At 52.1% G+C, this 27,289-nt stretch overlaps 9 protein-coding genes across 10 annotated transcripts; 3 read left to right on the top strand and 6 right to left on the bottom strand.

The window, feature by feature from the left end:
* Positions 1-518: 518 nt before the first annotated feature.
* Positions 519-2,419, bottom strand: J3458_009235 (uncharacterized protein). Its single transcript, XM_066119657.1, has one exon. It carries the CDS (start codon positions 1,824-1,826, stop codon positions 1,434-1,436), a length of 393 nt encoding a protein of 130 aa, XP_065975453.1. The 5' UTR covers positions 1,827-2,419; the 3' UTR covers positions 519-1,433.
* A 623-nt stretch (positions 2,420-3,042) lies between these two features.
* On the bottom strand, positions 3,043-4,164 carry J3458_009234 (uncharacterized protein; the record flags this gene model as incomplete). Its single annotated transcript, XM_007809132.1, has 1 exon — positions 3,043-4,164. The coding sequence occupies one exon, from the start codon at positions 4,162-4,164 to the stop codon at positions 3,043-3,045; it is 1,122 nt and encodes a 373-aa protein (XP_007807323.1).
* A 452-nt stretch (positions 4,165-4,616) lies between these two features.
* J3458_009233 (uncharacterized protein) lies at positions 4,617-4,988 on the bottom strand (the record flags this gene model as incomplete). The annotated part of the gene is made up of 1 exon (XM_066119656.1): positions 4,617-4,988. The coding sequence occupies one exon, from the start codon at positions 4,986-4,988 to the stop codon at positions 4,617-4,619; it is 372 nt and encodes a 123-aa protein (XP_065975452.1).
* Positions 4,989-5,401: 413 nt separating this feature from the next.
* J3458_009232 (uncharacterized protein) lies at positions 5,402-6,066 on the bottom strand (the record flags this gene model as incomplete). Its single annotated transcript, XM_066119655.1, has 2 exons — positions 5,402-5,954; positions 6,020-6,066. 2 exons carry the CDS (start codon positions 6,064-6,066, stop codon positions 5,402-5,404), a joined length of 600 nt encoding a protein of 199 aa, XP_065975451.1.
* A 2,928-nt stretch (positions 6,067-8,994) lies between these two features.
* J3458_009231 (uncharacterized protein) lies at positions 8,995-11,857 on the top strand. Of its 2 annotated transcripts, none has more exons than XM_066119654.1 (2): positions 8,995-9,616; positions 9,725-11,857. In XM_066119654.1, exons 1-2 carry the CDS (start codon positions 9,394-9,396, stop codon positions 10,837-10,839), a joined length of 1,338 nt encoding a protein of 445 aa, XP_065975450.1. In that variant the 5' UTR covers positions 8,995-9,393; the 3' UTR covers positions 10,840-11,857. The 2 variants fall into 2 exon arrangements, with proteins under 2 accessions (XP_065975450.1, XP_065975449.1); XM_066119653.1 differs by having other exon boundaries at positions 8,995-10,812; positions 10,889-11,857.
* A 2,270-nt stretch (positions 11,858-14,127) lies between these two features.
* J3458_009230 (uncharacterized protein) lies at positions 14,128-15,844 on the top strand (the record flags this gene model as incomplete). The annotated part of the gene is made up of 4 exons (XM_007809135.1): positions 14,128-14,517; positions 14,621-15,041; positions 15,109-15,443; positions 15,512-15,844. 4 exons carry the CDS (start codon positions 14,128-14,130, stop codon positions 15,842-15,844), a joined length of 1,479 nt encoding a protein of 492 aa, XP_007807326.1.
* A 433-nt stretch (positions 15,845-16,277) lies between these two features.
* On the bottom strand, positions 16,278-19,064 carry J3458_009229 (uncharacterized protein). Its single transcript, XM_007809136.2, has one exon. The coding sequence runs from the start codon at positions 18,846-18,848 to the stop codon at positions 16,662-16,664; it is 2,187 nt and encodes a 728-aa protein (XP_007807327.2). The 5' UTR covers positions 18,849-19,064; the 3' UTR covers positions 16,278-16,661.
* Positions 19,065-23,952: 4,888 nt separating this feature from the next.
* On the bottom strand, positions 23,953-24,279 carry J3458_009228 (uncharacterized protein; the record flags this gene model as incomplete). Its single annotated transcript, XM_066119652.1, has 1 exon — positions 23,953-24,279. The coding sequence occupies one exon, from the start codon at positions 24,277-24,279 to the stop codon at positions 23,953-23,955; it is 327 nt and encodes a 108-aa protein (XP_065975448.1).
* A 1,456-nt stretch (positions 24,280-25,735) lies between these two features.
* On the top strand, positions 25,736-27,224 carry J3458_009227 (uncharacterized protein; the record flags this gene model as incomplete). The annotated part of the gene is made up of 1 exon (XM_066119651.1): positions 25,736-27,224. The coding sequence occupies one exon, from the start codon at positions 25,736-25,738 to the stop codon at positions 26,054-26,056; it is 321 nt and encodes a 106-aa protein (XP_065975447.1). The 3' UTR covers positions 26,057-27,224.
* Positions 27,225-27,289: the final 65 nt, after the last annotated feature.

The raw sequence follows: 27,289 nt of genomic DNA, 5'->3' as shown, positions 1-27,289 counted from the left end.
GACGGGTATTCCCGGGGAGATGGTGTCGAGGGTAATGTTAAGGCGAAGCATCAATGTCGACTTTAAGAGGTCCACTATATTAGTCTCACTGGCAATATACCTAGCCTATGGGACAATTAAAGGCCTCCAGACTACGGGGCAATCTGTAGGAAGCTTCATAAACTTCTAAAGGCAAGCTGGATCCTCCTTAAAGCTGTTCCATTGACGCAAGCCTCAGCGTTAGACTCGGAGTGTCGTGAATCTTCGGTTAACTCGGTCTGCAGGTGTATTACGGGGGTAGAGAAATGCCATCTTATCCTCGGGTATTTCTAATAGTTGCTCGACATTTATGATACTATAGGGATAAGCGTGATTACCAGAATAGAACCTTGAGTTAACTATCCCAGTGCGGCGACATGCAGTGACGGCCAACACAGTGCGAGACAGTACAAGCGTTGTGGAAACCAAACAAGCCGAAATAAACAATGGCCCGGTTTGCCTCGCGACCGACCATCATGCAATTCCTCCTCAAAAGGCTGACGCGCGGCGCTTGCACCAAGCATCGCTGATATCATGACGTTCTGCACCGAACCGTATCCGACTCCTGTTGATGCAAGCTTACGGTCGGGATTGTTGCGACAGCCCTTGAAAGACCTCATCATCAACTCCAGGCCACGCAAGGGGCAACACAGAGTCAGCAAAGCAGCGCAAGCCCGAAGAGTCCTGCGCCAAAACTCCCCGCAGACAAGAGTCAGGACACTGCTAGTGCCGCCTGAGCAGCGCTATCGCGCACTCTCAATTATCAAGACCCTTCAGGACATTCCACGCTTTGCGAGCCGGGTGCCGTACGTGCAGTGTCAGCTGAGTAGCGACATTCAACTCGGATACCCAAGGCATCGCGTCTGGCGACTCCTTGGAGACGCGACCTTGCCAGTCGCTGACGAGGGAACACATACGCCAGCTGCGACAAACCCTTATCCAGGATCTTTCAGAGCTTTACGCCAAACAACTTCCATACACTCCCGATCTGACAAGACTTGAAATCGTGTCAAAGACATCAAGGGACAGATTACCGAGGACTATAGACCGCTTATTGATGCCTACGATTTCGATCTAGATGTCGTCGGTCAGGCAATACCATGGGTACAACTTGGGACACAAAAAATACGATTTGTCGAGGCCCAGTTCCATGTTCTTGAGGTAACCACACCCCCGATGATTTATTGTTGTCTATCCGTCTTCCTTCCTCTGTTTCAACTAGTTATCTCTTTTAACCCCTATAGGCGTTGGCTGTGCTCTCACAACCTCACCAGCCTATGCGACTGTCAGCCGACCTCGAGCCGACCTGTGTTGCCCGAATACTACGGAAGCATCGGCCACCAGTACAGCAGCAAAACCTAGTTATTCGCCGCGTCAAAACCTATTCCGCCGAACTCGGCCAGCTCGTAATCGAGCTAACCCGGGACCATTTGCGCAGTCTCCCCTGGCGCACAAGCCCACCTACCACGCCGACACAAAACGCAACACTCAACCGTTGTTCCATAATCGACCATACGCTCGGCCTGATTAACCTGTCCATTAAAGATAACAGCGCGTGTATAAAACATGGCAGCCTTCAGAAAGATCGTGCCGCCCTGTAAGTTATCTATGCAGTCTTGCTCATCCACCAACATGCCAAGTCCGTGAAGGTCCCTGGCGTCAAGGGGACTGCTAGAAAGGGCCAGTAAATACACAGCGGACTTGTATACCTCTTGTGAGAATTTTGACCTTGTCATGAGTGCTTGCCGGATGGCAGAGGATGCGCTTGATGAATTGGCTAAACAAAGGGCCGAGCTGGGCCGAGACATCGGTTGCTTTATCCGGACAGATGCTTGATGAGTTATATGTGCATGGCTAAAGTAGTTCTCGCGCCATGCTGTGGTATGCTGCAGCACACGCTTTTACCTGTGCGCTCGCTTTCAAAACTGGCATTTATGTACTCAATTTGGTGCAGGTCTCCAAGTCTTTGCTTCCGAAGCAGGGTATCTCTGCAGAGGAGGGGCGTTGCAAGAAACGGCGACGAGTCTCAGAGAGCAAGAAACCGTCTTTCCTTGCAACGAAGAAAGGCCAGAACAAGGGATAGGCATTGTGAGCCATACTGGCATGGTTGTGTCACGCCCTGGAATAGCCAGGCTTTTTTGACGGATGCGAATTGGGAACTGGGCAAAATACGGTGATAAGTTGGATAACATCACGGAAATTGCTGGTCAAGCCCGTGATGGAATGTATATTTGCCGAAAATGAAGTGTACACTATTATACTATAGTATCCCATAGTATACAGCACGCTAGTCAGGTAATCTGGTCAAATACTTTTTGCATGTACGATTGTTGTGTAAGAAAGAAATTAAGCACGCCCATTTACTAGGACAATTCTCTCTTTTATAGCTGAACAAGGGCTTGTATCCATATAGATTCTCCGCATCCTGTGGCCAAGGTGCCTGTCATCGTGTGACGAGGTTCAACATCTACACAGGACAAACATATAATGCAATGGCCCCCTTGGTAAAACAATCGTCAACTGCATGTGGTCCCGTTTCCGCTACAATTGGCACCCTCTCCTGCCTGTTCTCCAGAGTCATTGCATCTAGGTGGCCTCCACTGGCAATCATCCCCAGAAAGTGAGAGCACACAGTCCATGCAGACGGATCAACTATTCAGCATGGCAACAAAGTAGGCGTTGGCAGACACGAAATCGGAAGTGGAACTTGAATTCTCTTATGGCGACGCAGGATTACGGACGAGATTGGGCATGTAGAGGGCGTATCTTGGGCTGAAGCTGCAGAGGACACAGAAAGCTGCTGAGAAGTCATGTACGTTTTCGCCAGAGAGCGGTTGCGTATACGTCACATTTTCAGAACCAACCCACATTTATTGGGGAAAATACCAAGAAAACATGTACGGTTTCCACAAAGGGGCAGTCTCGAGACTCCAGACTGAAGCTCGCGCAGCGTGTAACAAGGTCGAGATTTGCCCATACCGAGCTGAGAGCCCGCCGAGTTCACAACCACAACCACACCTCGCCTCAAACGGAACCCGCGCCCTCTACACACGGCACCTCTTGGGAAGAGCAATGGATTCCACCCCCCAGAAGAGGCAATTCGCGAATCAAAACGGGAACCACCTCCCTCTCCTTTCCAAATACCTTCCTCGCCGTCTCCACCGCCCTCTTGTCCGTCATCTCGTCCCCAAACTGAGGCAATATCACGCCGCCATTCACAATCAAGAAGTTGACATAGCTGTGCACCGGCCTGTGCCCAAACTCGTGCTTGGTGACGGCTAAATACTCCTTCGGCACAACTTTTTCTGCTCTCGGCTCCTGCATCTCCATGATTTCCAACTTGCGTCCCTTGGCGTCCGTCGCTGAGGCCAGGACCTCGCGAGCTTCGGCGTACGCACTCACCCAGAGACTCGCCTCTTCGGTATCGCTGGGCGTCGATACGACAACTACGCCCGGGCAAACAAAACGCGCGTAGGCGTCAATGTGGAAATCCGTCGAGTCGCCGTTTCTAAGGCCCGGTATCCATATGAATTTTGTGACGCCCAGGGTGCGACTAAGCTCGGCCTCGATCCGAGACTTGGTCTGGCCCGGATTCCGGTTGTCGTTGACGAGGGAGCTCTCGCTGGCCATGAGAGTTCCCTCGCCGTCTATTTCCAGGGCGCCGCCCTCGGTCGTGATGGACGACGAAAGCGGTCGAATCCCCGTCTCGGCCAGGTAGTGCTTCGCAAAGCTGCTGTACGCCTCAGAGCTGGATTTGTTCCCCCATCCGTTGAAATTGAACGTCACGCCGCGCAGCTCTCTTTTTCTACCTGTGCTGTTTCTCTCAATTGTAAAAGTGGGCGCCATGTCTCGCATCCACACGTCTAGTCCGCCTCCGGCCAGAGAATGGACATGTATCCCATGGCCATGTGCTGAGCGAAACCGCTTCTCGGCCCGTGGTAGACACTCCCGATCGACTAGGAGGGACACGGGCTCAAAACGAGCAACGGCCTCTGCGACGGAGCTTACATCGTTTGTGGCGCGGCATAGGGCTGCGTGGTCTTCTTTGTAGGGGGCAGCTTTGGGAGACGGCCAGGCAAGGATTGTGCGCGCGTGTTTGGCCCATTCCGCTGGGCGGCAGACTGGGATTCCCCGGCTTGGGACCATTGGTGCTGACACTAGAAAAAAGCTTGCTTGTCTCTCGATCGTACGAGAAGACCTAACACATAATAGTGAGTTTGATTTGTTCAATTCACGTTAAGTGACTGAAAATGAAAACTGTGGGAGTCGTGGAACTGGTGATACCTGAGGCCCGAGGAGGCTGTGTATCATACATGCTCAACGACATGGGCCCTCGGAACGTGAATGTCTCGGAGTATGCGGAAAAAAAAAGACGGTATACAATTGCATCCAGCCACTCACAAACTCAAGGCGCTCCTTCTAAAGTCGCAACCCCCTAAAGTCCGAATTATTCTACAACCTCACGTCGGCCTTGACGCTTCATATGTGAAGTTGCTGTGGATAACCATGAGGACCGGCCTAGTTACCAAATTAACCATCTTCGACAAGATTGGCGTAAGTCCCAACTGCCAAGCGCCCCTTGTAAAATTCCTACAGATTCAAGCTTGAGACACAATTGTTGTTCCCATACGTGGACCATAAGCGCTGCAGCTCCCAGAAAACATGAATGGATCGGGCACGCCCTCATATACTATTTCTGAACCGTTTACGCGCCAGCTCGCCACCATCGTTGGTTCGTCCCAAGCCGTCATTTCGGAAAACGACAGGCCTCGTTCTACAAAGAGAACCGTCCCAATGTCGCTTTCGTCGCGGAGTGTGAGTAGTTGGCCAGGGGTTTCCAGCAGCACTGGGGCGTCCTTGACTCGTAGCAGACTTGGCAGCAATTTCGGGCTCTTGAAGTAGAGCCCATCGTAGGATGAGGTTGTGATGATTTGTGTTATTGCGTTCTCCAGTGGCCGTCCCCGTTCCATCGTATGTTGCAGCAGCACCCGAGGAAATTAACCCGCCTAACAAAGGTATGATACCATTCACTTTCGAAACTACACCTTCATCTGCGCCATACGCGTCCTTCCTAGGTGCATGTGCGTCGTACTGAGCCTCTTTTGGTGAATTCATCGGGCTTTCACAGTTGCTAACATGATGAGAGGTCGACGTGCCATCACCAGAATAACCGTCAATCCCAGAGTGCCTGCTCGTCTGCTCCTTTTCAACCAGAGAGGCGACATGATCTAGGATAATTATAGACTCTAGATCATTGACTGAAGTAGGTTTCAAGTGCAAAGTATGAGAATGGGCATCGCAACAATAGCACTCGAAACTCAAATACTCGATCCAAGTTGTCCACTCGTCTTGTCTTCTCAAGTCCATGTCGAATGTGAAAGCTTTAGTAAATCCGCAGTGACTGAGCCGTCTTCTGGCCATGGCTAAATGTGCTTGAAACTTTGTAGACCTCGAGCCGTAGCCACTGCCGGATGGGGGGCGATTTTCCCCCTCGCTGGTGTCTTTCAGCAATGCCTCTGGTGCATCTGCATCCGGAAAAGCCTCCAATTCCCTGTTGGAATTGTTGCCAGGCCCTAAAGCGTTGCCAATTGGAAAGTTGTTTCTCAAAGATGCCTTTCCAATCTATCGCCAAGTCGACCAAGGGGGCCTTGACCCATGGGCCCAGGAGCTCGAGGTGCTTTCTGGGATGTTTGGATATGGATGCTGTCTCACCAAGCGGACATATCGGTCTACCGCCAGCCTTAATCAAAGAGTTGTACGCTTGTAAGATGTCAAATTCTTCACGGCCAGGACTGTATGTAGTCCGAATGTCTGCCGACAAATCAGGAAAGACAAGATCATCGATTTCAGCAGACATCGCATCCAAACTCCGTAGTATACTGTCAAAATTTGGCGGAACAAACTCTCCAGCTTCTCGATCTCTTTGAACAAGATTTCTATAGAAGAGACATCAGCCATGCGATACACAATTTTGGGTCAAATAGGAATATGAGATGCCTACTTTAGGGCTTGTAATAAGGCCCTGTTACCTTCTTTGCAAAACACCATTGCGAATGACTATGCTGTTGGCATTAAGTTGGAGACGCAAGGAGAATCTCTAAAAGGCAGCACAGAAACAGTATAAGAGCTTGGCTTCTCCGTCCAGAAGGTCGAGACCGATGGTGAAGAACGAATTCGAGAGACCACACAATTCCTGGGGCAGGGTCTGTCCGAGGTACAGATTTCTATGCTTCGGCTGTAGGTGGTGCTCGCCAAGGGTCATGAGATGGTTGCCGATTCTCGTTACACGGCGCATGGCACTCCTGTTTTTGCTATGAGGTTTTGTCGCCTACCACTCCTTCATGATGGGCGAGGAAACTTGGTGTGACGCAGCAGGGTCTTTCAAGTGATGCTGGATTAACTTGATTTGTATCTCGGCAAAATCCTTGCTTGACTGTTCAAAGAACGAATTCACGAAGCTCTTACTCACACCTGAAAACGAGGAAGAGTCGTAAATCCGGCCAACAAGGCTCGATGTTAGACGTTATTCTGGGTAGGGGGGGGGGGCAAGCAGTAATAAATAGTACTCTGAGTTGGTATGGTCAGCAAACTTTTGGTTCCTCGGGTCCGAACACGGCGACTCAGCGCTGGTCGACTTGCCGTGCCTGCAGACCGGTGTGGCGACAGACATGCTTCAGCAATGCTGCATTGCTACTGCATGAAGCCAAAGACGGCAGCGTTGATATTTAGGTCAGAGGTTTTATTGATTGCCGTTGGCAACGTCCATGGTCACTGCCCTTGTGGCTTCAAAATCCATCAAAAGGTGGCGCATAGACAGGAAACCGGTGAAGACGCACCCTTGCACACGGCTTGACGGCCTACAAACAAAATACCAAATGTGGGATATGATAGCCGATCATCTGGCTCCCTTCACTCAGGCCATGTCCAGGGGCACCACTGCGGCCGTAGCATTGGGTGCGAGACAGACAGATAACCTGCAACTCATTGCTATGGATGTGATTTGAAAGATGGCAGAAACTGGTGAGCAGATATTCCGCAATAAATACCAAACCGCGCGGGTCGTGTGTAGGACACCGAGACACCGGTGAGAAGTTGCATGAAGCCATCCCGGCTGGTTGCGCCCAACGATTGAGGTTACCATGCATCCCGCCCGTGATAGTACCGGAGCCAATTGCAGTGGCAGAAGGCAATCTTCGGCCGTTGTTGGTCGAATTTGGAGAGAGCCCTGACCCATGGAAGCTTCGGTTGCAACTTGATTTACTCCGTACGTCTCCGTAGCCCGAGTAGGATTGCTAATGGCAACCGTACCCGATCTTCCGTACGATCAAATCGATTTTTGTGGGCCGCTTCGCCTCGGTCCCCCAAGTGATGTACAGTAGCCACGTTGAACTGTGAGCATCCTATTCTCGTCTCAGCAATAACACCACTCGTGGACAATGCTCCTCCTAGCCAGGCAGGGTAGGCGCCAATCGAAAAGAAGCTTCAATGTCTTGATGCTGCATCAATGGCGTTGCATGTGCCACTCCACGTTCTGGTTTGGAGAAATTTGGTGCGATTCAATTCTTGGCCGAATCCAGCAGACTGGTAATTAATGTACAACATGTACAACCGGTGGAACGCCATCGCCTGCTAAACAGCCACGTCTGGCAAGCGAGTTAAGACGAAACATGATTGACGAAGCCTCTGGCTCGTTTCTGTTGCTGATGGCGTTCAGCCCAGTGGGCGTCAGCTGGCGGGAGTGTTCGCGAGGCTTGCGATAACTCTTGGTCTCATGGAAGCCCAAAGGAAAGCCAGCTCCCCCTCCCCCCCCCAAACACACACCCAAAAACTGGTTCCATCATGCTGTGTCCTGTGCTTCATTAAGAATGCAGCAGTCATAATGCTCCCACAGGCAGGAAATCTAGCCCGAAGCGGGCCCTGACACTTCCGACCACGCGGGAGGAGTCAAGGGCTTTTGCCAGCTATTTTTAGATGTCTTTTGCCTGAGCCTTTGATCTTCCTTTTTGGTGGAGTCGCTCCGACAAGGGTTTTGACTGAAATGAGGTTCACATAAGGACATGGTCACCAATAAAAGAGAACGGTAGCCCCTCTGTCCCAGAAATATTCATCGATTTTATTGCCAAGGAAATGGCGATTCAGCTCCAATTTTGGTGGGACGCCTTGAGTCTAAATCGTTCTCAAACGCAGGTAAAGCCACCGGATCCTGGGGGCTGCTTCAGGATTCTTTCATGCTGGGTGTCGGGAGGGGGGGGGAAACACTATTTCTAGCAAGCAGAAGTTATAGTCTTCGATTCAGCCGACAAGGTGAGACATACCTAGGGGCAGCGGAAAGAAGCAAACAACTCAGATTTTTGTGACACCACAGCCCCAGCGCCTGTCCCCTTCATTTACCGCAGCCCTGTACTCCGTATTCCGTTCGATACTAGTACTCCATATTGTCGTTGAACTTCTTGGCTGTGTACTGCGTAGTCACGTTTTGTCTAGACCTATTGGTCTTGGCTGAGGCACGCCGACCCTTGGGCTCGTTGTTTTGTGGAGGCGAAGTTGATTACGGAGTGGCGTCACCATGGACCATGGCCATGGCCATGCGACATGGCTCCTCGATCCCTTTTGCTCCAAGCACCAAGATCCCTTCTCTGACTGCTTGTGGGAGGAAGCCAAGACACTTATCCCTGGTAGCCTCGACCAATCTCCGTCTCAGTATGGTGAAGAATGGCTCTGCCTCAAGATTGCCTGGCCCTGCGGTATTCGTGGCAGCCCAAACGGTTCGCTCAAAGCGCTTCGCCCTCTCCAAATCAGGGAGCTGGAGAGAATATGGGTGTGTCAACCACAACGAGTCGGGTTGGGCGGGTCGGGCTATTCCCATCCCATGTCGAGTGTATGCCGTGATGGCATACGGAGAAATGGGTCCATGGTTCACTTCAACCCTGCCAAACCCTCCCCTTGGCGTTTTGTGGCGGCGTCCCGTGGCCAGCACTTCAGCACTGGGCTCTCGTGCTCAAAGCTTCGTGACGCCAATAGGTGGTGAGCCGAGACGCAGCACCAGCCCCCCCGGACTGCGGCAGGGCGCCTGGACGACGTTACTCCCAAGATGAATGCTCCCGTCATCCGGGGAGCGGGTGCGGTTCAGCGGCGGCTGGTTTTTTTTTGAAATAAGTCGTGAGTTTTGGACGTTTTTGACAGTGACAACTTTGCTGACATTGGGAGTCGCCTACTCTGTATCCTCACTTCTATTCTTTTGGGTGGCGCTCTCTCGACTCAGTCGCACCTGCCTCCTTGGCCTTCGGAGGTCGCGCTTCTGGAACACTTCTTCTTGCGCGGAGCAGCCTTTACTCGAGCTTCATTCCCAAGGTTACCAGGTCTGGTCGCCCGGCGATGCGGTCCGTATCCTTGGGCACCGCAGTGCTCGTCTTGCTCGGAGCCGACTTGTCTATTGCCGTGGACGAGACCCTCTTGAAGGGCTTCTCGCAATCCGCCAGTGGAGATGGCTTTCTGGCGATGCCTGTTGGCACCGTGAACCGACCACCAGGGGCAAGGCGAGCTGCGAATGCCTTTGAGGACAAGCTCTATAACATGGACTTCTTTTATGCCACAGATGGTGAGTCGCCGGGACTATTGGTCGACCGATGTCCTCACATCTCATACCTAGAGATTTGGTGTTCTTGTATATCAGCTTTCCCGCTAATTCGTCTCGACCACTTGACAGTCAACATTGGCAGCCCTCCTCAACGAGTCACAGTTCTCGTCGATACTGGTTCAAGTGAATTATGGGTCAACCCTGACTGCAGAACGACCAAAACTCGGGAGCAAGCAAAGCAGTGCCAGCAATTTGGTCAATATGATCCCCAACGGTCCAATAAATCCTACGGCCCCTTTGGAAAGGAGCAGCTCAATTACGGAGACCCTTCCGACCCCAAGACCCAAACGTCAGTCTTGATTCACTATTATTCCGATACGGTTGCACTTGGAGATGCCAAAATCGACAACCAAACATTCGGAGTCGTGGCGGAGAGCAAGGGCCAGGCCCAAGGTCTCATCGGGCTAGCACCAGACTTGAAGGGCGGTTTTACTACCGACGAACCATACAGCTTGGTCCTGGATTCCATGGCCCAGCAAGGCGTCATTTCCAGCCGGGTATTTTCTCTAGACTTGCGCCACTCTGACGATCAGTACGGCGCTGTTATTTATGGTGGTCTGGACAGGAATAAATTCATCGGTACGCTTGAGAAGCGACCAATCGTCAAGGGCGTTGGCGGTGAGTGGCGGCTCGCGGTTGAGTTGACAACGATTGGCATCACCATGTCATCATCGTCCAGCTTCGCGGTCAATAAATCCGATGCAAATGTTATGCTGGACTCTGGGACGACAATTACCCGCATGCATTCAACCGTAGCCATACCAATACTGCGCGCGCTTGATGCCAAGGATGACGGCGAAGGCTACTACCAGGTGCCCTGTTCGACCAAGAGGTCCGGGGGCAGTGTAGACTTTGGTTTTGGAAGTAAGACGATTCGCGTGCCATTGAAGGACTTTATTTTGGATTTGGGCGGCTCTTACCACACGTGCTACGTCGGCATGGTCCTCACAACAGATCAACAGATCCTGGGAGACAGTGTTCTCCGCGCTGGTTATTTTGTATTCGATTGGGACAACCAGGAGGTGCATATTGCTCAAGCCGCCAGTTGTGGCAAGAATGATATTGTTGCTGTTTCGTCTGGTACAGGTGCGGTTCCTTCTGCTACTGGAAATTGCAAAGCAAGTGACACTTCTTTTACTGGTACTGGTAGTACCCAGGTAAGAATGCCGAATGTGGAATGTTAAGGCGGAAGACGCCATATGATTTTCTCAATGGCAAGCTAACAATTCGCAGCCAACTTCAACGAAGGGCAGCGTCTCTACCAAGACTTACACGACGGCATACACCATCACTTCGTGCCCGCCTATTGATCCCTCCTGCGTGACTGGCGTGGTGACGACACAGACAGTCCGTGCGGTATCCACGGGTGGCGGTGGTGACGATAACGCGGGGGTGCGAGTCACGGCGATAAGTTCTCTGCTGATTATACTCGGTGTTGCAGCCATGGCATGCAACGTTTCATGATAGGTCGTACATATACGGAGTAATCTTGGATTATTTCGCTTGGCGTTTGATGTTTTAAGACGTGTTTTTCATATAGACGACGGCATATATACGGCATACGACTGACGATACCCTACGAACTTGAGAATTTGTACATGGCATTAATGAGGTGGTCAGCTAAGTATTCCACCAGGGCTATGGGTATAGTCGATTACTGGAGTGGATCTCCAACCTCACTCTATAACAATTTTCAGTTTTCAGGATCCAATCTACCAGCAGCCCTGTTGCGAATGCGAAGGCTAAACAGCAGTACGACCCAACCACCGCGGCCATCAGCCGTCAATCGCCACTCGTCATCCGGGCTCCGAAATGGAAGTGGCTGTAGCCGAGCTTCACTCACAAAGTTGTGCGTTCACGCATCTCTCAATTCACGAACGGACTCTGCCACTCAGAGGTTGACCTTGAGGAGCGTTTACGGTCAAGTCCTCTCTACGACTACTAGCGGCTGCTGAGTCGCGCCGTCTTCAGAGTTGACCGAATTCATTCTCAGGCCATCGATGGCTCTGCACTTGGCAGCATACTTCTGAATGGAGAAAGCAGTGGCCTATACTTGGGGATGGCCAGTGTCCAGATTTAAACGATAGTTATGGCAAGACCAGAAGCGGCGGTGCGAAGCGTCGTGATTGACAGAACCGAGTGTGGAGCAAACAACTATGATTCAGATTAAAAGTAAATTAAAAAAATTATAAATAACTCAAGTACATTCTAAACTATAATGTGTCTGTTCGCCTATTATTAGGCCCACTACAAAGAGAAGCTATAGAATGCATATACCCTTCTAATCATGGCTCTCCATATCTTAAAGTGGAATCCCCTTTCGACAGAGTATAGTCAAGATGAGATCGGCCTCCGAATCACGGCAGTTATGGACATGGTGCTCCACGGGTACGCCTTGAGGCCAGACATTGGAAGGGCACCTGTCATCGGTGCTGCGCTGGACGAGACGATTGCCTGCGAATATATTGCCACGAACATCGTCCAGATCGTAGTAGATGAAGGGCTCCACTGAGGGTGTACCCATAGACAGTCTGTGGTCTGGTGGGATCGAATACATCGTCAGGCCCCAACGTGATATTGAGAGCGTGACCAAAATTCGGGTCGCGGGAATATGGCTCAGAGAACCTCCCCCCATGGAGCCCAAGGCAAACTGCCGGCGAGATTTCTCTGCCGACGGACCTAAAAAAATACGGGAATGTCGCAGTTATTCTCGATAACGGCGTTGCCAACTGCCAGGACAGCCCTAGCAAGAGCAAAGGTAAGGGCGAGAAGCTTGAACATCGGATAAGTTAATTCCAAAGTAACGTACCACGCCAGGTGTGACAGAGTCTTTCCGTGAGGAGGGGGAGATGACGACACAAGTGGCTTGAAGTTGATTGCAGCGCTGCGATTATACAAGCACAACTAAACACGATAGAGGACCGTCTGGACCAGAATCTAAGAACATTTACCCTGATTTGTCTACTATGAAAGGTAAATTTCTAGAGGCTTTGTAAAACAGTGTATTCTGGCTCTCAATTGCGCCGAGAAATATCCGCTAGATGTTTTAGTTGCGTCTGATAATAGCAGTTAGTAGTTTACTTTTTGGTTACATATGTATGCCAAACGTTCTTCACACACCGCCACCATAGCCGTAGCTTTGGGAAAAGTACTTTTGCACAGGTATAGATCATCTCAACTACCGTTAGGATCAGTTACTACTCAGCGGTGATGTAAACATCGAAGTCGACCAACTCCAGAGGGGCTCGAAACGGGGCTCCTCCAAAGGCAAAAATAAGGTTACGCGGCCAGCCACAATCCGGAGATGGTGGGTCCTGACGGCACAGGGCGTGAGCAAGGTTGAGGTGCGAGGTGGATAAAGCGGTTGTTTGCAAGGAGGAAAAGAGAACTCTGACTGACTAAAGCTACTTTGTGTACACAATGAAGTGAGACACGAGAGAACAGGGCGGTCAGTGGGCCATTCACGTGGTATAGTGCCAACGACTTCACTGCCGCCATCATCAAAAGGTACATGCACTCATGTACATGCAAGGCTGCAGCTTCCAGTTTTGCCTCGTTAACATAATGGATGAAAACCCTCCCCATGTTTTCGGTTAAATGGTCAGTAAAAAACTGCCGCCAGCTACTCACAGAACATAGTAACCAAATAATGCGCATGGTCCTTTTATGAAGGCACTTATATTTCCATCTTTTATTGTCTCTCCAAGCTAAGACGGGGATGGCAAAAGCCCGCAAAACGCGGAGGTGGAGATGAACATGTGGATCTGCCAGGGGCACCCAGGGGGTCATACGAACAGGGTCCAACGGCGGGCACGTCAATTTCATCCAATGAGGAGCGCTCAATTGCCAGAAATGGCTCATAAGACAGCACTGACGTGATGGAAACGCACCGGCAAAGGAAACCGGCAAGCGCTGCAGATTATTATAGAGTGTCAGATCCGAGGTTACTCACGACAACCTCCCACTTCACCCGCCATACTTTCTCCCCCGTTTCCTCTGCATAAGAAAGAGCCGTCAGCCATCGTGCTTCAAGTTCCATCAGTCTTGCGCCCTTTTTCATGACGCAGGCGACATGGTGTTTCTCCCGCCCCCGTCGTATCCCACCCTCCCAGGTTTGTAACAGTCCCCCGAATATCACCAGAGCAGGATGCAAAACCCAAGACTCTGCAAAGCTTGACCCTGACACCTGCAGCGCTCCCCGACTCCATCACCCTCGAGGAGTTCATCAACAACCCCAAATATGGCCGCCATCCAATCGTCGAGTCGAGAGACCCCTACACATGTGGCATCACAGGCTTGACCAGGTCCGTGGCAGAGGTGGCCCAACGAACTGATTACCTCGCGCGAGGCATTGCAAGGCGATTGGCATTCAATCCGCATGAGGGCACTGAGTGGGACAGAGTCGCATGTCTGTACTCGTTGAACACGGTCGGTCCATGTTGCACTCTTGGAAAATACTACCTGGTTCTGACATGCCATGTTGTCGACAAGCACAGATTGACTACATCCCCTTTGCCCACGCCATTCATCGCCTCTCGGGAATCGTCACCCCGGCCAGTGCTGCCTACTCCCATCAAGAGCTGGAGCATCAGCTTCGCTCGTCGGGCGCCCAGGCTCTATTTACATGCGTGCCTCTGTTGGAAAATGCCCTGAAGGCAGCGGATGCGGCTGGCATCCCTCGTGAGCGTGTATTTCTCCTTGCCGTTCCCCAGGTTGCTTCGGATCCAAGGTTCGAGACCATCGATGATTTAGTCGAACAAGGCAAGAGCTTGCCCCCACTGCCACCCTTGGAATGGATCAAGGGCCAGGGTGCGAGGCAGACTGCATTTCTCTGCTATTCAAGCGGCACTTCTGGTTTGCCAGTAAGACTGCATTGCCCTCCATGAACAACTGCTTCTTTTTTCTATTCATGGTGTTTTTTTCTGTGCTACGAAAAAAAGGAAGAAGGACTAAGTTTTGCTACAGAAAGCAGTCATGGTCTCCCACCTCAACGTCATCGCCAACATCCTGCAAATTGCGGCCGTCGACTCCATCGCTCGCAAAAAACTCGGCGTCAAGACCCAGGCCAACGTCGGCGTCCTGCCCTTCAGCCACATCTACGGCCTCACATTAGTCGCACTGCTGGGCCACTACCGCGGCGACCAAGTCGTCGTGCTTCCCAAATTCAACCCGACAACCTTCTTGAATGCCATCCAGCGCTTCAAAATCGAGCAGTTGAGCGTCGTGCCGCCCATGCTGATACACATCATGACCAATAGGGACGCCGTGTCGAAATACGACCTGAGCAGCGTGCGATTTGTGTATTGCGGCGCCGCCCCGCTGGGAACAGAGCTGATTGAGGACATTTTGAAGCTCTACCCGAACTGGAACATTGGCCAGGGCTATGGTAAGCATCCCTTTCCGACCGCTCCCACCCTTCAGCTTATCAAACGTGAGTCTAAAACAAACGGTAGGAATGACGGAAGCCTCGCCGGTAGTAGCCTCTACCTGTGAAGTCGACCGGCTCGTCGGCTCATCGGGCTGCCTCATGCCCGGGTCCAAGGCCAAAATCATCGACGCAGACGGCAACCAAGTAACCACCCATGAAACACGAGGCGAGCTCCTCGTCCAGTCACCCTCCGTCGTTCTCGGCTACTTACACAACGAAAGAGCCAATGCCGAGACATTTGTTCACCACGAAGACGGCCGCTGGCTCAAGACCGGCGACGAGGTCCTCGTGAGGAAGTCGCCCCAAGGAACCGAGCACTTTGTCATTACCGATCGCATCAAGGAGCTCATCAAAGTAAAGGTAATTTCACTCTCACATGACCACTTAAAAAAAATCGCTTACACAGTCTATTAAAAAATAAAAAATAGGGCCACCAAGTTGCCCCCGCCGAACTAGAAGCCCACCTCCTCTCACACCCCTTCGTATCCGACTGCGCCGTGATCCCCATCCCGGACCCCCGCGCCGGCGAAGTCCCCAAGGCCTATGTCGTTCAGGCCCACGAGTCGTCAGGCCGCTCCGACCAGGAAATCACCCAAGCCATCTGCAAGCACGTAGAGCACCACAAAGCACGGCACAAGTGGCTCAAGGGCGGTGTGGAATTCATCGACGTCATCCCCAAGAGTGCGAGTGGCAAGATACTACGGCGGGTGCTAAAGGATAAGGAAAAGGCCAGGAGAGAAGAGACGGCTGCCAAGCTGTAGAATATGCTACGATGTACCGAGCCTTGTAAAGAGGCAACTGCGTATGCGTGTTGCCCCGCCGGAGAGATTTCTTGCGTTTTGCATAGCTTGTTTGTTTAATCTTGTCATGTTAATGCATTAATTGGTGTAGATTGGACGACCCGACAAATTATAAATGGTGGCGTGGCACGAGTCCCGAATCAACGTCAAAAACCAGGCCTTGACTTGATTCACTAATGAAACGCGTTACAGGACCTCCTTCTGAACTACGAGTTACCAGTGTCGCTTCAAGCAAGACGAAGAGGTTGTTGGAAGAAATATGTCAAGTCTTTAGCAGCTACGGCAATAAGCCGCAGGCGTCTACAATTTTTGCCCTCTGGCTTGGTTGGATTGTTTCCAACAGAGATACACACTAGATAGATGGATGTTGGGATAAACATTCACCAAGTCAAGCCGTGAAAAATGCAAACGTTCAAATTTCAATATTAAGATTACAGAATGCCAGCCCTGTGTTTCAATCAACTGGTTATTCAAACATGTGTCAGGCTCACTCAAGACTCGAGTCCGACAATGTCCTTGTGATCCTGAGTCCCCAAGATTGCCGTAATGTCCACATGCCTTTTCGTAAGGATCGTATAGAATGATATAGGCATGAATGGTTGCTCTTCAACCTCAAATCCCCTTTATTTCCTCCTAAGCTTTTTCCCGATTGTAGCACACACATGTCTGATGAAGTCTTGGGACAAAATAAATACATAGTCTACCTTGAATAGATACCAGAATTCGCCACCACTCAATTCATGGGCGCTCAGCACAATGTAGTCAGACTCTCTACCGCTTACAGGGCGGCGACGAAAGCAGCGACAGCCAGGACCATGCCCAGGCCTGCACCGACACGTCCAGAGCCGGCAGTGACGGGCACAGAGCCCGTGGGCTTGGGAGGAATCACACCACCAGTGCCTGTGGTGACAGCAGGGGGAGGGTTCTGACCGGTAACAGCAGGGGGAGGGTTCTGGCCAGTGACGGGAGGAGGGTTCTGGCCAGCAGGAACAGACGCCGAGGTAGCGGGGGGCTGGTTGGGAACACCGCCAGTGGGAGTAGGCATGACGATGTTGGGAATGGTGACCTCCGTCGAGATGGTCTGGGTGCTGCTGTTCTCGGTGACTGTGGTAGCGACAACGACAGTGGTGTAAGGAACCTGGGTGATGCGAGGAGTACCAGTGACAGTGATGATCTGGGTGATGGTATCCGCACCGGTGGCAATGGCGGGGTTTTTAGGGATGTAGCGTCCGCAGATACCCTGGAAGAAGGAGACAGCCTCAGAGATGATGTTGTCGCTCTCACCGTGGGCGTAAATGCAGTCAAAGATGTTCTTGACGAAGTCCTCATCCGGGCAGAAGCAAGGGGCGTCCTTGTTGTCCGCGCACTTGGCCTTGAGGTCCACGAAAGTGTTGAGACATCTGGGAACAACGGGAGGGCAAGGAGGAGTCTGGGTAGACTGAGGAGGCTGGCTGGTGACCGGGTTGGGCTTCTCACCAGTAGGCTTCTCGCCAGTAGGCTTCCCGGGGGTGGGCTGCTCCTTGATGGTAGTCTCGGACTTGGGAGGCAGAATGACAGTCGTAGGAACTCCCTGGGACTGGGTACGAGTCTCCGTAACTGGGCAGATAGTGGTGCTCACGGGGATAGTAACGGTAACAATGTGAGGTCCAGTCTTGCCAGGGCACTCAGTGACTTCAGGTCCACAGCTTGTGATGGTCTTGGTGGAGGTCGTGAAGACGGTAGAGGTGGTGTCGTAGGTGGTAACAAACGTGGTGGCAGGAGTGGTGGCGGCAGTGGTCGGCTGGCTGGGAGTGGTCTGCTGTCCAGGAGTGGTCTGGGCGGGTGTAGTCTCCTTGCCGGAAGTAGTCTGCTGGGCAGGCGTCGTCTCCTTTCCGGGGGTGGTTTGCTGAGCGGGAGTCGTCTCCTCTCCAGGAGTCGTCTGCTGAGCAGGAGTCGTCTCCTTGCCTGGAGTCGTCTGGTAAGCGGAAGTAGTCTCCTTGCTGGGGGTGGTCTCTTTTCCGGGAGTCGTCTGCTGAGCAGGAGTCGTCTCCTTGCCTGGAGTCGTCTGGTAGGCGGAAGTAGTCTCCTTGCTGGGAGTAGTCTCTTGGGCAGGCGTGGTCTCCTTTCCGGACGTGGTCTGCTGCACGGGGGTAGTCTCCTTGCTGGGAGTAGTCTGCTGGGCAGGAGTCGTCTCCTCGCTGGAAGTGGTCTCCTTTCCAGGAGTAGTCTGCTGGATAGGAGTGGTATAAGTCTGCAGAGTGGTGACGGGAGTAGTCTGGATCACCTTGGTAGTGGTGCCAGGCAATGAGGGAACAGAAGTGCTAGGCTTGGGAGTGGGCTTGCCGCAGTGCCACTTGATCCCGTGGCAAGAGATCCTGCACTTGTTCTTGAAGGAGATTTCCTTGTGGATGATCTGCTTGGGGTAGACCACGCGAACCTTCTTAGCACCACCGCACTGGCTGTTGACAATAGTCGATCCACCCCTCTGGCAATCAGAGGTCTGCTTGCACACGCTGCCGTCAGGCATATCGTAGTGGAATTCGAGACGAACATCGAACTCGGCAGACATCTCGAAGCTGCCAATGGAGAAGGCATCGATACCAGCATTGGCACCAACACCAATGGAGAGACCAGCCTCATCCCCCTGGTTGCAGGTACCAGAGATGACCTTTCCGAGAGGGAAGGTGCGGCCCTGGATATCACCGCGCTTCCCAAAGTTGCTCTCGCAAGTCCAGCCGCCACCGAAGTTGAAGCCAGCATAGCTGGTGAGGGAGCCAATGGCAACGTCACTCCAGTCCCAACCATTCTCTTGCTCAGGAGTACACTTGTTGATAATGTTGCCAGGGCAAGAGAAAGGCAGCGCATCAGACCAAACCTTTCCAAAGTCGAAAGAGATGCCACCGCCCAAGCCCAAGCCCAGGCCCAAGGTAGCAGAAGCCTGCTGCACGCCGGCAGCGGCAACAGCAACTGAAAGAGCAGACTTCATCTTGCTCTTTTGCCTAACGATTCCCAAGTACAGCGAGTGTGTTGTTGGATTTCAAGCAGATAAACAAACTATGAAAGTATCAGAAACCAGTTGTGATATATTAAGCGAATGGTAGTCGAAGGGAACGAATGACTTCGACTTTAAGACGACGAAGACAGCAATGCCTCGAAAAGGAAATAGAAAAGGAAATGAAAGGTAAAGACAAGGATGATGAGAGAGAGTACAAAAGCTTAAGCCCAATACCGGGTGGTTACGACATCTATATACTAGGCGGGAGAGGACTGGCCAACGATGCTCTGGGCGGCGCACCTTGCACTTACACGGGTTCCCTGTGTCGCCAACACGCCGGGGGTGTGGCTTTCTGAACGGCTGCCCATGCACCGATGGCTATGCCGAAGAAGCCCTTCAGGGCACGTCCCTGGGTTGCATGTGGACGGGATACTGTACATCGCGAAGCTTGCAGACAGACGCCATGGAGACGGTACCATCACCAGACTCCATGACAAGCCAGGCGTTGGTGGCAAGTGGGGTGGTCTGTGTAAAGCGGTGGTGTGGTGGATGGCGCTTGTTGCAATCTTGAATCCATGTCGTCGAGTGGTCTGAGTTTAGAACCGGGGCCGGACTACGGCCGTGAAACCAGGGGCATGGCTCCAGGCCCGGGGTTTGGCCTGAAGGACGGGCGACTAGGAACAGTTGGACCGGAGGGCCATGGACAATCGCATGGCTGCGCGTCGAGTGAGGGTTTGATTCGCTGCTCCTGGGTCGGAAGATGCAGTCATTCGATGGAACCGCTGGATGCAACTCTCTCACGCAAAGCGGGATGGAGGGGAGGGTCTGCTGACACGGCCCGTCGACCATTCAGTTCACTTGCAACCAGAGATGATTAGCTTACAAGACGGAGTACTTTCAGTACAGCCATACGAAGAAGGGTTTGCTCACCGACGAGGTACAACAAGCCCGAGGCTCAGACACTCGGCCACGTTAAGGTATTATTGACAGGGGGTCTTTAACGTACACCTAAAAATGGCAATGGCTGGGGCACAAAAAGCAACGTCCCTGAAAATGACAGTTCGGTAAGGATTCGACAGCCCCAATTGACTTGTAACTCCTGCAACAGGAGAGTCAATAGCTCCTGCGATGGCCTCTGTTGTAGAAATTTAGGAAGTATACTCTGTGCTCCGTACGCCACGAGCAAACGCAGCGCGGTATTGGGCAATAGCTGAGCAGATATTTTTCCTTGGCAAAACCTGGGGGAGCCAGCTGACTGTTGATGAGATTATGCCATATTCGCTGTCATTTCGTTTGGCGGCATTGCCTTGGAAAGAAGCCGTCTGTTCTTTACAAACGGACCATGCGAGCCCCTGGTCCGTTGTTTGTTGTTTTGGTGCTGTCCGGCAACCATTTTCCCCGCCAAAAAGATGAGACAAAATGTCTAAGGTTATGTCAAACTTCCTGTCCTCGTTTCTCCTGACATGCCTGATGATTTCTCACCGAGAAATCCGGCAAGACTAGACAAGGTCCGCCCGCCTAGCAGTAGTTCGCTGTCCAGACGCCGTGGATGATACCCAATGAGACATCAAGTGTGCATCGGGTCCTCAGATGCACCAAATGAGGCCAGGCACGGAGTCGACATCAAACAGGGCTATTGACGGCCGGCGACAAGGAACAGCGCTTGGAAGGCAATGGAGGGGTCGAAAGAAGCACTTTGGGAGGATGTGACGAGACAAATCGAGGCGACTACTGCAGGAACACAGGGCACGAGCAGCGAGAGCCAATCAGACCGCAGCTGCGCTGAACCTTGGAGCCTCATCTTCAGGTGGCGCTAAACTGTCCCGGGAAGTGAAAAGCTGCAATTTGTGGGAAGGAAGTGCCGTCCGGCGGTACCCTTCTTGCCCTTCTCGGCTGTTGTTGCAGTTTCCCAGCGCTTCCGACCGTCGTCCGGCACCATTTTTGACATCATCGTGTTTCTGTGACTTTGCAGCCCAATTGCGTCTGCGGAGGAGCTGTTGACTCTCGCTGTCTTACCCTTGGGATCCGTTCATCTTCATCTTAAATCCCTATTGCTGCGTCAAACGCTGAGCGCCTGCAGTCTTCTGGGCGGCTGTCCGCGGCTGGCTGCACCAGTGCCCGGATTCCGACCTAGATCGGCAGTGATGGTCCCCTTGCCATGCCAGCACATGAACATGGCTCGCTCTGGTTCCGAGGACGCACAGCCTTGCTCAAAAAAACAAAAGGGGGGGGGGGGGTTCAACCAGGCACCAGGGACGAGATGGTTACTCCGTACTCCGTACAAGATTCGAATGGTCCATGCGTCTATCACGAGCTCATCAGATGCTCATTGGTTGCCCCCTCACTATTCGTGAGTGCCTCGCAAACGGAATCCAAATTTGGCATATTGTAGTTAACTCTGCACTAGGCAACGGTGTCTCCACGGAAAATTCGCTCAGTCTTATCTTTTTTAGAGTTCTCATCATCGACATCTCCATACAATACGAAGTAGACTGATAATTGTTGCCGGTCAATCTAGCTCCCAGAGGCAGGTTGGTAATTACCGTTTTGACCACCACATTAACCACACTCGGCTACGACACTACCTCGCCGTCCACCGTGTCCGTGATGTGGCCATAACTGGGATTCACTGAACCAGTCCACACTGAACCAGTCCATAGCCTTGGCTCACCGTTTCCTCAGTAGTACTATGTCAACTAGTGGTATTCGTCCTGTTCTCGATGCCCCAAGCGTCTGGGGCCGCACGATCTACAGCACGAAGCTAGTCCGTCCGTTCAAGATGTGCCACAAATGCTCCAATACGACGTGTGGATGTGCGACGACTCATAGTTAGCAGGCGCTCAGACATCCTTTTGTGGGGTTTCGTGGGTTCCATCAACCGCCATCCCAAGGTGCCTGGACTATCCGCAGCACATTATGCAACTCTTGTTCAGCAAAAACTTTCCGAAGTAATTTCCGACCGCATTTATGTGGGCTGATGGTGTTAAATGTCGATTTGACCCCCTACTAAGCGAACGCGTACCTGCGCTAACTTGGTGATTCCGGAGCGTCGGAGCCAACGGCGCACCGGCTCGCCGTGTGATAACTGCTAGAGAGTAGTAGGAGAGCCTAGGCGTTTATGGCATTGTTGCCGAAGCTGCCAGGGGTGTGTCATGGAGGTTGAGATGAACCGTCATGCGGCATTCAGCGAGGTGTCTGGCAGCTTGGTCAGGCTGATACGCATACCACAGCAACAAGTTTGACAAAGCTGTGAGCTGAAGAGTTGCTCCTTGGGACAGAGCTGCCACTAAAGTTGAGCATTCGCTTATTCGTGTATTTCTGCTCCCGATTTAGCTGCTGGTCGTGCCCAAGTCCATGTCCATCCAGGTCTATTGTGTTGTACCCATGTCCACGCGGAAATCCACGCTCTGGTCGCTTTTTCTTTTCCTCTCCCGCGCTAGCTCTCCAAGCGAACCGTCCCTGTCGGTTGGTAACAAGGGTAACTTAGTGGCATTCCCAAAAGGGGAACAGGCCAGGGGCTCCCGGCCATAAGGCTAGCTCACGTTTGAAGTTCCGGTGGGCGCTTTGACGCGGTTGATTGATTGATCGATTGAATGCTACGTTGAATGAATGGGTCGCGGGTCATCGCCGTCTGTTATAGGAGACAAGCAAAAGATGACATTTTGTAATATTATGCTACTTGATGGTTGAGACACTTGGAGCATACGAAAGCCCGAGGTTCTGTGTCAATAGAACGGTGAGCACCTGGTTCTTGACAGTAGACTTGGGAAGTCCGGATTATACGAGACCAATCTCTGACTTGCTGCTCAATCGAGGTTTAGTCTTGACCAAAGAGTCTACCTGAAACAAACTACCCACAAAACACTACTGTACAGCAATTTGCATCATTGCTCTCAGCAGCCCCTTGGCCCCCACAAGCCGAGTTCGACTCTCGCATCGAGAATCACTCGCATGAAGGCCCTCACAAACGACACCACTCAAACCGTCGCGATGGCACTTTGCGAGTCCCTATCTCAAGGCCGCTGCCGAGGACGGGATAACCGGAGCAACCTGACCACCCCGGGCGTGAGCCTGTTGTTTCAAGATACGAACGCCAAAAGTACTTGTGGCTAAAGCCACGGAGGTGGCGATGCTTTACACCAACCAGGGCGGGCATAAGATTAGGGTCCTTTTTTTGTCTCTTCAAGCTTGGTTCAGCATTAAATCTTCTTACAACGATTCTTGTTTTCACGCCGTGCCCAAGCCAGCGGGCCGTGAAGATCGCCAGGTACCAAGTCATGCATGGACAAGACGTGCGGCATATTGCACAAACCATGCCGCTGATCAGCAACCTCTTTTTTAGAATCCTTGCCTTCTCGGCTGAGGTCGTTCAGCGACGGAGTACTCCATATGCTGCGGGCTATATGTCAATGCCATGGCATTGCTACCACATTCCCGGATGGCACAAAAGAGTGAGCAGTTTGTATGTCATTTGTCTGAACAACATGCAGAGATGTTCCGTATTTTTCCTGCTTGCGACAGCTCACAATCTCACACCAAAATGTGTGATGCCTTCTTGTTCTTGGGCGGTCGACGCTCATGTGATTCACACTTTTTCCTATAGGATGAGAGAATCCCACCATGCATCACTTTTAGAGCATGAACCTGCATCAGCTGGCATTACAGTTACATGACCAGGCACATGGCAAAAATAGGGGCATCAATATTGGGAAGGGCGCAGGTTATGCGTTGCAGCTCATGGGCTTCTTCCATTAAAGGCTTGTCAGGCCAAGCTCATAGCGTACCGACGAAGTAGCCGAAAATCCAGACAATCTCTTTGGTTTTACTTATGAAATGTCGGGCTACTATTTTCGTCGAGCTTGTCGCCGCTAAACAGTCTGAGAATCCGAACTGTAGAGCCCGTATCGGGGACGAAACTGAATCAGACACAGATTGTCCGGCTGTACCCATCAGTGTCCGGCTGTTACTTGGCACCGTTTACTCTCTCAAGCCTGAAAAACGAGTCAAGCTGACCTGGGAGAATAGCACCACCACCTTGAATGAGGCCTGTCTCAGAGCCATCACCGTCAATGCCAACACATTGCGCAATGGAAGCCTAGCCACCAGCAAACTGTCCCAGACGCATGAAATGCGTGGTATTACTGTCCTTGCACGCTTGATATTTTTCGCTTTGTGAATTGGCATTGTCACGCTCCATCAGTAGATTGGCGTGGCCTCTCCGCCGATACGCCGACGTCCCTGGCTGCCAGAATCCCAGCTTTGGTCCTGGCACGACGGGTAGTTGAACGCCTTGCTTGATGCAAGTCACGACGCATGTGATGCCGAGGCTGGTGACACCTAGGACAGTATTGGCGAGGCCTGCGGATAGAAGGGCGCCGGTAGTCTTGACGGTGCAAAAGGGAACAAGTCCGTGTTTGTGCATTTGGAGAGATATACAGAGCGAGGCAGCAGCCAATGTCCCTGGTGAACTAGTTCCAACTGAACAAACATCTTGGCTGCACCGCTTGTGTCTTTGAATAACCGTCTGTTTTAGGAGGTCGTCGTGAGGATCGGAAAGTCAGAGCATCTCGACTATCGAGCCGGTCTTGCCGGGCAAAAGGTTGCGATACGGCCGGTCGACGTCAAATGAGGGCTAAAACACCATGAGTATGCGACATGTAATCAATGGGCTTCATAAATGGTGTTCTCCAGTCGGCACTTGCACCCATTGTTATTATTTTTCAAGGCATCTGACGTCTTGTCTCGTGGCTGCGAGCTCTGGCGTCCTGACATGGTGTCCTTTGTGAGCGTCTGCAAAGAAGACATTGTCAAACGTTGTGAAATCTAGAAACTCTGACGTGGTAATTGGTACACTACTTCTCTGGGTCGAGCGTAGTGGTGATGGCAAATTGCCAAGTGAACAGATGTTTGTCAGATCAGACCACTTCAATCTGGGAGGAAGATTGCCGCCGCTCAGAAACGGGTCGTTGATATGTCAGAGGTACAAGTGAAGCCTGGGTATTAGGCCAATACCGAGCCATGGCAGTATGCAGGGGCTTCCAAGACGGGCATCTGTATAACTACGCCAGCCCCTTCTTGTGGGCTTGATGTATCCAAGCTTGCACATCTACGGGCGGAATCACGACATCACCCATCAACCCCCGACATAATAGCAGATTTTGTATTGTAATAACGACCTGAGATGTGTTAAGGCTAGCGCTTATCCAATTACCACCAATTAAATGTCATAGTATATGGTCCCAAATTCACAAACAAAATTGAAAGCAACAATAAAACAAGGAAAAAAATCCTCCAGATAAAATCGAGTTCTATCGGAACACAGTTACCCTATATGTCTCAGGATCCCAAGAAAAATGGGTCCAGACGATCCGCCCCAGTCGTAGAGGGTTGGTGATTCAGGCACCAAGAAAAAAAAAGCACGAAAGGTCGTTGTAAAAAAAAAATTATTATGATTCGAAGGTCGAGGTGGTGTAGTTTCGATGCGCATGGAATAGTTTGATGCTAATGCTCAAGTCCCGTTTATCAAGAGAGACGGCTGGGTGAATTAGCTAGCCTAAACGAGTCACGTGCAGCTGAGTGGCGAGGGGTCGCACCTTGGAAGCACCACCGGGACGCTGCTTCAATGTAAATACTATCCATCCACGGCGACGTGCGGAAGCAAGCGGCGCCCATCTGGACGGCGTGCCCCTAGCGCCGGGCCGGTCCTGATCGCCGCCCGGCCGGCACGCAACGCCGTCTTCATCTGCAAAGGCCTGTCAGACCCATCGCTCCCGAGCCAGCCAAGGAAGGGCAGCAGTGTCTTTATCTAATCTAACGACTTACTCCCTACCACCGTCACGGACGACGAGGTTGCCCCGTCCGTCATCATCATCATCATCATGTCCACCTCGACGCCGAGGCGGTCGACCCTGTGCCCGTCAAAGCAGGGGCAGGGCCGAGCCGACCCGCGGTGGTTGTTTGAGCACAAACGGCAGACAGTCATGCTGCGCGAAAAGAAGCAGAGAGGTTGGTTGTCTATGGGGTGTTCAAGACTAGGTTGTGTTTCTGGGTTGTTCATAAGACGGATGGTCGAAAAAACAGCATGTAGGAGGGAAAAGAACACGACGTGGGATCCTGCCTGGAGCGAGGCTTATGTAGCCCGCTCAGATGACCATGCCTTGGACTCTGTGTTCAAGCTGTTCATTTTGAACGGCTACTGAACAGCTACTGAACAGCTCCCGAACAGTCACGTCGAGACTGAACACGCTCCGGACAGAGGTTGTCGATGGAGCGGCCGACCAATCATGGCTCTCGCGATGCAGGCAGGGACCCTCTTCTGAGCGCCCGGCCAACACTCTGACGTGTATGTGGGAAGAAGGGCATGTGGCCACGCTCAAGACTCTGCTGCCGCCCGGGGGCTTGTAGAAATCGACTCGAGATGGACGTGCCGGAAGTTGTCGCTGCGTGATGGGAATAAAGGTTGCCCAATTGGTGCTCGTTGGCGTGCTGGGAAGGCGGTGGCCGAGGGAGAGTCGTACAAGCAGCACTAGGCGAAACTGTTCAGCCCGCTCACTGCCGTCTGTGGCAAGCACAGAGAAAACCACGGCTGGGCTGTGGTTCTTGGACGACGGAGCGAGTATGGGCTGCTGGCAAAGTCACCGCCGGTAGCTGCCTCAGTCGGAGCTCCCGGTGACGACGCTTCGGCTCTGCGGAGAAATTGGACTTGGATTCTGCATCAGGCGAGTTGATTCACTACCCAGCACAGTTTTGATGCTGGCTCTGACGTGTGGAAGGGTATTGTACGGACGACCGAGACGCCGTCGATGACTCCTGGGCTGTAAGCCAAGAGAGCGTACGGATATTTTCGGGCCTTGACTGCGTACCAAGCGACGCCGAGTAATGAATACCGGGATAGTGCTGGGCGTCACTGCGGAACTACAGATAAAGAGAGAGTGTTGATTCCACCACTGGTCCCGTCTGCCTTGGATCCAATATAGAGCCGTCACACTTTATCGAACTGGGGGGCCTCGACCACAGCCTCTGATTCACGTGGCGTTTACATGGGCCAAGCTCGAACGTAGGGGATGTAGAGTATATAATGTGCGTAGTATTTGAGCGTCTGGTGCCGTTAACAAAGCCCCAGACATGCGTTGCGTGTAGGGACCGCAAGGCGGCATCGGGGATTACTCGCTACATGACAGGATTTGCTCCTGGCAGGGCTTCGGATGTCATGGTCACAGCCGTGACTGGGATCAGGAGTCAAAAGTGCAAACTTGGGATTGCTGCGATGACTGTATTGAAAGCTAGAAACCAGAGACCATGTATAAAGGCTAGTTTGGTACTCAATGATGGCTCACTTGTGGTATACACGAGCTGTGAGCAAACTACAGCATTGCTACGAGTGGTTCACTTATACCAGACCTTTAGTGAGGAACCCGTGCGATGTACAGCAT

The sequence above is a fragment of the Metarhizium acridum genome (assembly GCF_019434415.1).
Source record: "Metarhizium acridum strain ARSEF 324 chromosome Unknown scaffold_141, whole genome shotgun sequence".
Classification (NCBI taxonomy): domain Eukaryota; kingdom Fungi; phylum Ascomycota; class Sordariomycetes; order Hypocreales; family Clavicipitaceae; genus Metarhizium; species Metarhizium acridum.
This window is presented reverse-complemented; position numbering and strand designations above follow the sequence as displayed.